The 11686-nt window shown below is 41.8% G+C and overlaps 1 protein-coding gene across 1 annotated transcript; it reads right to left on the bottom strand.

The window, feature by feature from the left end:
• Positions 1 to 1340: 1340 nt before the first annotated feature.
• Positions 1341 to 5004, bottom strand: sarnp (SAP domain containing ribonucleoprotein). Its single transcript, XM_071915521.2, has 11 exons — positions 4920 to 5004; positions 4242 to 4341; positions 3536 to 3585; positions 3321 to 3391; positions 3002 to 3053; positions 2546 to 2619; positions 2416 to 2453; positions 2138 to 2163; positions 1974 to 2042; positions 1741 to 1827; positions 1341 to 1523 (listed from the first exon to the last, which is right to left on the bottom strand). Exons 1-11 carry the CDS (start codon positions 4950 to 4952, stop codon positions 1482 to 1484), a joined length of 642 nt encoding a protein of 213 aa, XP_071771622.1. The 5' UTR covers positions 4953 to 5004; the 3' UTR covers positions 1341 to 1481.
• Positions 5005 to 11686: the final 6682 nt, after the last annotated feature.

Raw genomic sequence — 11686 nt, 5'->3', positions numbered from 1 at the left:
GATGTCACCCTACTACCAGAAATTCACAAAAGACTCACCTACTGTGTGAAGATAACTTGGGCAACTGACTGACTGACACGAATCTGTCATTTCAATTAGCATGTGGTGTCATCTGATTTACCGTCTCTTGTCTGTGGTGCCATCTTCATGCTACTGAAACATCTTTCATAGAATCTCAAGTATTCCGTGTAGCCACAGGTAAGATAACCTCAGCTTTTTTGGGGCCCCTAAAACAAGATTTTACTCCTCACCATCACTCCCCACCATTTGCAAGTTGAGGCACAATAGAACAGTGATTCTCAACCTTTTTCATATCAAGGACCACTAATTCAGTCCACATTAGGGCCACGGACCCCCATTTGATGAGATTGTTTCTCTCAAACCAAAATCTGCGAATATTTTTTATTATTAGATATATTATTTTGTCCAGAATTGCATGACTATCTGTATTGTAGATAGAGAGATAACAGTGAAACTATGATCAAAACAGTCATTCTTCTACATTCTCTAATTGCGTTAACTTTTTGTAAATGAAATAATGGTGAAGTTTAACAATTCATCATTTGGTGGGGACCCCCTGGAAGCCCCTCAAGGACCCCTGGTGGTCGCCGGACCCCACGTTGAGAACCACTGCAATAGAATATGTCACTGTTTTCATTGTGGAGATGTCCTCTCACTAGAGTACTGATGCTTTTTTGTGTATGCCATTCACTTATCTAGACCACCAGCAGGTCAATTTTCAAATCTGGGACCAAGATCAAATGGTATAAGAATTTGATATGGCAACTGCAGTTTGTGATATATGGGAAAATAGTGAAATCCATATTTCAATCTTTTAAAGATCCTCACAACCTAAAAAAAACCCCAGAATAATTTTAAAGTAATTATTAGGAGTCCAGCAATAATGTGAAATGCTACAAATACTGCTATGACCGATTGAGGAAACATACACAACCATTCATTTCAGGACTCCTTTCGTCCTGCTTTCTGTGGTATCCTGCGGTTCTAACTGAATGTCACTTGTCCCTTTTCTATTTTACACATTTGACCAATAGTCACAACTACAGGAAAACAGCATTGACCCATGAATGTGTGTTCATGGGTTAGGAGGCTTTGGGTATCACTGTGTACAGGTTACTAAATGAATACAGGCTAGGAATACATCTGAGACAGCAGTGGAACTTGTTACTCTCTCAGGTTACAAGTAAAAAAATGAATAATTCTTCTCATCTTCTCACAAATAATCCCGTGAAGTCTGTGATACTCTATTGGCCGCTCCCAGTGGGTAAAATACAGTGCAAATCAAAGGTTATTAAAATAGGAAGACAAGGAAGCAGATATCAAAAAATTGAAAACGATTTATTTAAAATCACAAAATGTTACAAAATGGACAGAGAAATGAAGCAGTGTACAGTAATGAAAATGCTTTAGAAATTAAAAAAAAAAAAAAAAAATCTGCACTAAAACCCAACATTAATTATTTACACTTTTCCAAATCTTTCAGCACGCTTCATTTTCTTTGCCTGTAGAAACAAAATTAAAAAAAAACATTAATACATTGTTGTCTCTCTCACTTCTTTTACATTATATAATTAATATTCATGAAAAACCCATACTCATACCCATATCTCTCTGGCCACTTTATTACATTGTCTAGTTGATCAAATATATCCAACCCCTCCTCTGGACCAATCAGACAGCGGAACAATAATGAAAACATGAAAGAGGAACAAAATCTACCTCGGCATCATCTGCACCGACTGCAGCTGAACTTGTCAGGACTCCAAACCTCTCCTTCCTTTTCTTCAGCTTTTCATCCGTTTCAACCTGGAAAACGTAGTGGTGGTAATGAAGTAACTCAAAATCACTTTAATCAAAAGACAGAAATCTTGTCTTCAAAAAACAGTCGACTCATGAGAGAATTTACACCATGGATCGATCAACCACATTTTTCCCGCTTTCATCGTTCTCACCTTTTGCGAAATGGATGAAACGTTCATGCCGAATCTTTCTGCTCTCTTCTTCAGCTGCTCGATGTCCACCTTTGTGGGACACAGCGAGGACATTTCAATAAATATTGCTTCTTTATTAAATGAACGGCGTAAAGAAAAGTGACAGAAATATTTGGAACACTTACAGCAGCTTTACTGTTGGCAACGAGACCTGTGTGGGAGACAAAGATGAACAGAGTGGATGGATAAGAAAGGAGGTAGGAGAGAAGTGGGACCTTTAACATTAAAGATTTTGTTTAATAAACACCATCAGAAACGTTATTTGTCATTAATCGTCGCCCCAGTCAGTCTAATTCTTGGCGTATGACAAATTGCAACTAGCACAGGCACACCGATTACAAACCAGCTCAGAACACAAGGACAGAAATGAAGCGTTTAGTAAAGACAGGATTGATTTACAGACCTGGAGAGGGACTGGAAGCGTCGTTGGGCAAGCCAAACCTGGAGAGAAGAAGCATATTCGTTTCAACATGGACATGCACATTCACATTTGCTTAATCAACACTCTTCAACATTAACAGTGAGGATCTGACCTGGCAGCACGCAAGGCCTTCTTGCTTTCAGATGTTGCAGGCAAGTTGAAACGCTCAGCTCTCTTTTGTAGCCTCTGATGACAGAAGGTACAGTTTAAAGTTAGTAGGTGCACAGACGGCGGCTGAAAGTGCAGGTGCAGAGGCATGGGTTCCACCGGTGAATATGTAAAGGTATGTTAAGGTAATGTATGCATCTCCTATGTTTCAGATATTATGTGCTCTTGGGTATCGCACCTTTGTGGAGACCAAAATTCCAGTGTTCAGATGAAAGAAACTTCCCTGATTTACGTTTTTAATTAACATTCACATCCCTGCAAACTCTAGACAGGAGCTTGATCTTACCAGTGTGACTAAGTTTTAAATGTCGTTGTGGGAAAATGAGCGCACGATGCTTAAAGATTAGATTGCTTGTTAATTGACGGCTGATTTTTGTGCATGTAAATATGTCATACATACTTCAGTGGAAGTTGCTGGAGGAGATATCTTCACCAACTTCTTGTCACCAGTTCTGAAAAAAAAACACCATTGAAGGAAATTAGATGACCTAAGCTAGGATACACTTTTTAAATGATGCAACTAATTAATAGAAGATTTGTTGTCCATGAATATGTAAAAGGAAAGGGGTACACCACCAAAGAAAAGAAAATTGTATTAATTAATGTAAAAAAAAAAATTTTTTTTAAAGTTTTCCAGCAAGTTATTAACATCCACCAGCAAAACTACATTCAGAGTAAAAAGCGAGAGGTTCTGGTAGAGAAAATGATGAGAAACTCACAGATCGCACTCAGCAGATTCAGGATCCTTGTCGATTTTTGCGTCGGTGGCACTCTCAACTTTAGCAAAGTCCTAAAGTCAAATGCAGAAACATTAACTACTATTCCACAAAATGGTCAAATGAGGTTTGCCAAGGGGCATACAGTATATAGTGAAATTTTCCATATCATCAGTTTCAGAATTTTGCATGTTAATCTAATGTGAAATTCACTTTACCTCTGTATCCTCTGCCAAAACGTCATCTATGTTCACATCCACATCTTCCTCTGTTATTTGGATTATGGGATTAAATTCCCCACAAACACATGCAGTGTGTAGAGAGAGAGACCAGAGAGAAAGAGAGAGACCGAGATTAGTGGAAATTAAGGAATGCAAAAAAGACTGGAAAAAGAACAGGACACACTGGGCCCCTTTTACACCCCGAGTTAACATGCATCTCCTATCTGGATTGTGTCTTCAGTTGATTTGATTCAGCTGAACTACATTTACCCCCGACTCTAAAATGCATGTACACTACACAAAATAAAATCAGATTTCCCTTTCCTCTGTAAAATGCAGATTGCTGTGCATGTCACTCCCTCTTGAACCTGTTTGATTTATTTCATTTCCATAGTTGCTGCATATGGACTGCATTTACACTTTGTTGTTAATGTGGCCAAATGCTTCCTGGGTGGATCCATTTCCAGAGTTGCTTTATGTGAATTGGAGACGCATGCGCATTGCATTTAGACTTTGGTCAAATGCGTCTCTTATCACTTCTGGAGGTAGTTTGGGTGAGCCGACCTTCAAAGTGTCCTGGGTGCATTTACACCTGGATTTTTGTGCCACTTGATTACACTCCACTCACCAAGAGCACATGTTAACGTTCGGTGTAAAGGGGGTCACTGTCATTTTGGCTACTTTGTGGTTTATTTAGCCTCACCATGCTCCTCCAGATAAGTCTGCAGCCGGGCAATGAGCTCCCCTTTGTTTCCCTTGGTGTCCAGACCCCGCGCCTCGCACTCCTGCCTCAGCTCAGCAAGCTGGAACAGGAAAAGTGATGGTTAGGATCCTGAGCAGGACGTGGTAACAAACAGCACCTTTCAACCAACAACTAACATGTACTTATATTCTAATGATTTTTTTGTGCACACGGTCAATGACAGTGTGAACAAACAGTGTATGTGTCACGTTTACTTAAAGTGTAGCTAAGCATTCTGGGAGTCAGTCAAACGACGCTTTAGCCCGCCTCACCAGGAAGGGATGCTACATCAGCGTGTAACCAAATGAATGAGCTAACTAGACCGCTTTCGCGAAATGTAACACTGTGTCTGTTTAGACCGCAAACTTAACTCATTCACAGCTACACGTTTAACTTAACTCAACTCAGCTAGCTATCGTTAGCTAGCTTAACTACGCTAGCTGAATGAACAGCGTGAACACACGCCGGCCTGACAAGTTACCTTCCGACCCGGTAGCTAAATACATTTTGTTCTTTACGCTGTTCAGTTGCATCGCACCGCGGTCTCTGAAACAGCAACTAACAAAAACTAGAACCCATTCTTCACTCTCGACCTGACCTAATCCTAGTAGTAAAATCCATATTTATAACATTACCAACCTTCAGCTTCTGGAGCTCTATTACTTCAGCCATCTTTCTTTGTTGTCGGAATAACTTCCTCCAATCAAGATGGAGCTCTTCTACTTCTGAGACCGTCCGCTGTAACTCGTGTCCCCGCAGCGCCGCCTGCTGGCCCGGTGGACAAACTGTCGATGTGTTTGAATAGATGTAGGCTACTGCTTGGGCTATTGCAAAAGGTGGAGTGATTCATCATCATAGACAGTTTAATTCGTAGGCCAATTTGAGATACACCTATTACAACAACGGTAGTATTAGTTTTAGTTTATTTACAGCCTACTGCAACATCGGTTCTAATCAATTCTACAGCATAAACGCATGAGTAAAAATAATTCCAGTAAAAAATAAAAAAGGCGAGTAAATTTGTAACTGTTACTTTCTTATTTAGTCTATAACAGTACAAGGAAACTCAGCATAGATTTCAAATTCAATAAAAAATGATGATCATTATGTTACATGCATAATTTATTTCAAATGACGTATGCCTATCTATTTACAAATATGTACTCATTTCTTAACCAGCCGTTTGATATTTACTACTTGAATTATTATTATTATGAGAGACTGTAGGAGTATGTGTGTGTGTCTTTAGTAGGCTAGATGAAGTAGTTTTCCTTTCTCTCATCGAGAGAAAAGACAAAGGCGGCAAGCTGGCCCACATCCTTGTTGCCTAGCAACACGGTACTAAACATAACTCACTGCGCATCATTTTGTAATCATGTGCGATGGAGGGTGTGTCCACACGTAGAAAGGTGCTGCTTTTTGCTTATATCCTTTTAATTTCACCTTCTCACAACCTACTTTCTAAATCACTGTTGTTTGGTTTGTTTTTAGAGTGTAGAAAATCGAAAAGCAAGTTGAAAAAAAGCAAGGTCTGCCAATGGCTAAATAGGCTTAGCATTCCAGTCTTTGGATCACATTTGCTGTTGTGTTCTTTCAGAAGACGAAGAAGAAGAGGAGGGCGGCCTCTGAGGCTGCAAAACCTAAATGGTTTCACCTCCCACCCCTGCAGCCTAGACCAGCACTGCCACCTGAACTGCCATCAGTACTGACCACAGTCTCTGGTGTGACAAAAATCCCTGTGAAGGCTGGATGTCCAAACCTCCTGACCAGATCACGTCTGGGTCAAAAGGTAACACTGTTCTGTTGGATGGATAAGGAATACAACTGTTTCCCCTATAGGCCAGCAGTGGTAGGTCATCACAACAAAAACACTAGGAAATTGAATTTATAAAAATGAAATGAATGAAGAAAAATGAAATAAATAATTATAACACCCAATTTTCTTCAAAAATATCCTACAAATAAACATTGGGCTAATTGGAGAATTGGAGCTCCTATCAGAATAAAATATTAAACTGATTTGTTTTAAAGCCACCACCTGCTCCAGAGCCAAAACTGACGAAAAAAAACAACAAACTCTATCATCACTCCTATTACTACAAAAAAAGTGTATTGTAAACACTGTACTACACACTCCTGCTTTACATACTGCTGTTGTGTGAAAATCTTGTAAGTCCAGTTTTGGTGATTTTCATGTGTTAACTTTAATTGAAGGATTACATGATCTTGTTTTGGTTGAAAAAAGCACTACAAACCCCTTGACCTTATGAAACCGTTTCAAAACCCACTGGATAAACTCATAAATGCATGGCGGTCAGTCTGAAAGTAAAGCTGTTTTTCTTAGTCCCTGAAAAGTGGACATGTGGGAGATACAAGGTTTTCACTCGACAGCGACGTGTGACCGAGCTCTCATTGCCAATCCTCATTCTGAACTGTCCCAGCTGTACCAGCCTTCTGCCGATTTCAACCTCAGCGACCCAAACTGCCACATTATGAGTGTGAGCTACAACAGCCTGCACGACCCGTGCCTCAGTAAGTATTACCATCAGAGGAGCATGCACAAAAAGCTGAGGAGGGAAAACTTCATCACCGAAGATGACAGAGTGAGTGACAGGGAAACACACTATAAGGAAAAAAGAAATACTAATGTGAAAATACCCCTAATTGACATTTCCCCCTCCCAAGGTTGTGTGCACTCTAAAGGAATACAACACCTACAGACAATACCTGGACACAATTAAAGGCGACCTCGACAAGACCTACACAAAAAAGATGGTACATGATCCATTTTTTTAAGATTTATCTTCAGAAAATACAAAATAAAATGCTCAGAAGACGTGCCATGCATCTGTTAGTGAGTCCTTTAAAACTGTTCTTTGTTTCATTTCAGAGGGAAAAGATGCGGATGCTTGTAAAACTGCAAGAGAATGGGCAAATCCCACCGAGTGTCACGCTCACCGAGATGAGAGAGTACTTACTGAGGCTGGGTGCTCATAACCAAAGCCTGCTGCAGTTGACCAGTGCCCCCTGGTAACCGGATCCAGTCACTATTACAGCTATCTTTGTGATATTTCAAGATTTTTACAGCAAAACATATCCACCACTGGGAAAATGTGACACATTTTCTTATGAAATGATTTGCAGGGATGCATCCTGGCCAGCATATAGTAAAACGACATATAGTATTTTGGAATGAGCACTTGTTTAATATAGTGAGAAAAGTTTAAGGTCTTAATTGGATGTGTGACGGCGGTGATGTGTAGGAAAACATATAAAAAACGATCAATGTTGTGTATCTTAGGGGCGTCAGAATAGAAGAAGCATTGCAAGCTGGAGGAGGCACAGAGAGAGAGAACACTCTGTATAAGCAACTGGTAGGAGTGTAGTGTGTAATGTGTTAGTGTATAATGTCTCCTAACACACACACACAGACACACAATCAATGTCAGTTTTATAGGGACCATGTTTAAACCACTGTTCTGATTTGCCCATAGTATAAGGAGAACTGGATTTCAAAGGCACGATCCCAACTGATGCTAATTGAAAAGGAATTAAAGGCAGAAGTCAACAAGGCCACATACCTGAAGGAAACCACGCAAAGGCGCGGTAACAAGGTGAAATTTCTCCATCACTTACTAAGGCTAACAGTATATTTTTTAACTCAGAGTGGACTCTTGTTCTTCAAAATTTCTTGCAAAAGTGTCTTTCATTCACACAAGTTTATACACAAGCACAAGTTTAGTGGCAGGAGAAACTTTAAAACAAAACAAATACAACAATAACCAAAACACTTTGGATGTCTTTAAAACCTTTTCTTTCTTATGGTCTTCCTTACAGAAAAAGACCATAATGGAGCAAAAACTTGCCATCCAGACACTGAAAAGCATGCAGTATGAGAGGTTGGAAAACCACTGTAAGAGTTCTAATCTACTTTTGGAGTGAACGATGTTGAGCTGTTCATATTCTCCTGTCAACATCATGTTTTGGAAGGTCACATGTCAATCATCACTACGTTCTGCTTTCTGTTTGAATCAAAGCCCAAAGCTGTCATCAAGCTGCTTCGCTGTCTTTTGAAAGACTGATTTCGCTGGAAGGTAAGATTATTTCACTTTGTGTTTTCTATCTGACGGTGTGTGCTTACTGTAGATTTTCTAATGAGTGATGAACAATGTCAGAAATGTCAGAAATTCAGTGAAAATGATAAGTTGTGTATGTGGCAGAACCATCCTTGTTCGGCTGTCCGCACCCCAGAAGACTGAAACCTCTGCCTCAGATTCCACAAACAACCAGCAACAGCAGTGTGAATGTGGTGGAGGACATCAACACACAGCAGGTAGATTTACTTTACATAAAATATGTGGCATATGAGAACAAACAAGAGGTACAAAGGAAACAGTTGAAGTTTCGGTCACAGATTTACTGTGGAAGAACTGTGGAAGTTACATCCATTTGTAATTTCTCGCAATTACACAGACATTCAATGTTTTGTAAATGCACACGTGTGGTACTATGTTTTATTTTTGCAGTACATCATAGAAAGTCATCACCATCAAGGGGACAGTGATATGGAGAGAGACATGGGTCAAGTCTTTGAGCATAAAGAACCAAAAAGGAGTCTAACAGTGGTGGATATGAGGAGCAGCAGTATGTCAGAAGATGAGTGTCTCAGTCAAGGAAACCCGGGACACTCTACCTTTGACACTGACATTAAGAGAGACACTGCAATGTATGAATCAGATGAAACAGCACACACACAGAATGGGGACGCTTACTCAACATTAGACGTTACTGCGTGTGATCTCATCAACGCTGCATATGACAACTTCCCATGCAAGCAAGAGGTGACCGAGGACATAAAGGATGTTTTGTGTCCAGATGGCGCTGATGACAGCGTCCCTGGACAAAGATCACTCCTGATGCCGTCAGAAGATACAGCAGCAGGACTGCCTGACCTGAACCTGGACCTGGACATGTTTTACTTACAGCCATCAGAATCATCAATCTCAAAAACCTCATTCAACTCTTCAGCCGTCTCAGAAAACAACTTGGAACCAGAAGCATCTGTTGCACCCTTGTCTAGAAGAGATGTGTCGCTTCAAGTCAGTCAAACTGCTTCTGTGTGCGATCTGTTTGGCATCATGGAGGCCAGTTGGATGGCCAAGGCTGACCGGTCTCCACCCACCTCACTTCTGAATGAGGGTGAGGTGCCACCTGAGACATCACAGGAACACCGAGATGAACACAACGAAGCTGCCGCAATAGAGGAAATATCTAATTATTTAGTGGAACAAGCTCTGCTTAGGTGCCGTGGAATGGGTGAATTGCTGCCAAATGAAAATGAAGGACTGACTAGGGACAATGAGACCATTCAGCCGATGTTCAGTGAGCTCTCTGGATCTGATGGAAGCCCGTTAGCCCTTCACTCACAGAATGCCTCCATCTCTGAGCTTCCCATGGCGGTAAATGTTATTTCACCACCAGAACTGAGCCAACTACTGCCACACCCCGATTCTGATGGAAGTTCTGCCGATGATGAACGACTGATAACACCGACTTCTGCTTTCGACTCTGAGACAGATTCTCCTTGGACGCGAGTCACCACAAGCACCTCTTTCTCCGATGTGGTTGCCACTGTTGTGAATGGAGTTTTGGACCACATCGCCGCCGATCCCTTCAAAGACCAGATGGGAGAATCTCTGAGGAGGAACGTTCAGCGCAGTCTCTCTGAATTCAGGATGGCGGACCTTGAGGATTCTGACCAGTCAGAGAAAGACATGACTGAGGAGATGCTGAAGTGCGTGTCGGCCAAACTCAGCCAGCTCACGCCCAGTCGTGATGAGCGGTCCTCTCCGCCGTGGGCACAGGCATCCGGATCTCAGACTGCCGCAGCCAACGATGCCGACAATGCGGTCAAGGATTCACTGGGCCAAATGGAGGCTGCTGTCAAAGACGTGATGGTGAACATTCTGGAAAAAGTCAAAACCAAAGTGATAGACAAAATACAACAAGTGTGTCGAACCGTGTCGTTTTCGCCTGAGGCCAGGGAGTTGGCTATAAACGCTGTTTGCAGCATCATGGGAAGCATGGAAACTTCACTGGTGCAAAGTAGCACTCAGGTCCTTGCTACTGTTACTAAACACCAGTCTGGGTCTAACTCGTTCACCTTGAGTGTGAGTGCAGAGGCGTCTCACGCTCAATATAGGCAACTTGGATGGATGTCATCGTTAAATATGGAGTACGTGGCCTCAGGCCTCATGGACACCGTGCTTGTCGTCCTGCGGGATGAAGGCTTTGCAACACAAGAGCCTGATACAAGCTCCTCAGAGGAAGTCGACACACTTCCAGAAGTTTACAATTCTGACCCAGTTCTCCAGGAGGAAAGTCCCACAAACACTCTCTCGCCTATTAGCAGCAGCACACCTCCGGGTGAATGCAAATGCCTCTCGGTGGCGTCGGCGGAAGCTTTGGGGCAGCCCAACATCGCTCAGGACAGCCACAGCAGAAGTCTTCATTCTGTGTCTGGAAGGGAAGCGTCTGCATCGGATGAGGAGGCAACACACACAGCGGATGGAAAGGCATCTCTATCAGCGGGAACTAGGTATCTCCTTAGTGCAGATGAGAACCGGCCTGTCACAAAGTCTGGAAGGTGGAGGGTCTATGATCGCCTCTCTACTTCTCCACCCACTCCTCTCACAGCACCCACTGCGTCTGAGCAGGTGGGACCCACAGGTGCCGATGCAGCACAGAGCAGACTGGCATCTGCTGACCAAACTGCTTCCGGGACCTCGACTCAAAGCCAGAGACACGTTTAAGTTGTATTACAATGTCTGCCGCAATGTATTTGCCAGTATTTCTTAATGAGTATTGAGTATTTTTAATTAAATTTTCAATAAAAAAGCACGTTTTGCAGCATTCTCGATTGTATTTTCATTTCTATATTATGGGGCTATGGGATGAGGCGTTAGGGGAGTTACAGGGTTTACGGTTAACATTCATCATGAGAGATGAAATGGATTTGAGTAGGATTTGTTGTGAATGCTGACATTGTTTAAAAGAGCTTTAAACAGTGTCACAGTTTGGCATATATTAAGACCAAAAAAACCTTCAACAAAGTGACTTTATAGTTCTGTGGGTAGTAGGACAAAGCCGGATGAATTTAGGGAGTCACAAGTGCTTCAATAATCCTCATTAATGTTGCATTCCTCCCATTTTTTTCTGTAAGCACAGTCTCTCTTAGCAGTATTATGTGACCTATTGTTCTAGTGACACAGAAATGACCAGCCGCTGCTCCCCATCCCACACATTTACATTTCAGGTATTACAGTGTATCCCATATTGACATCGCAGCCGTACAAAATTTTCAACCCATTTAACCTCTAGGAATATCATTTTTTAGCGTTTTCCAT

The sequence above is a fragment of the Centroberyx gerrardi genome, chromosome 14 (genome assembly GCF_048128805.1).
Source record: "Centroberyx gerrardi isolate f3 chromosome 14, fCenGer3.hap1.cur.20231027, whole genome shotgun sequence".
In the NCBI taxonomy this organism is placed as follows: domain Eukaryota; kingdom Metazoa; phylum Chordata; class Actinopteri; order Beryciformes; family Berycidae; genus Centroberyx; species Centroberyx gerrardi.
Note: the sequence above shows the minus strand (reverse complement) of the source record. Positions and strands in the feature narration are given on the sequence as shown.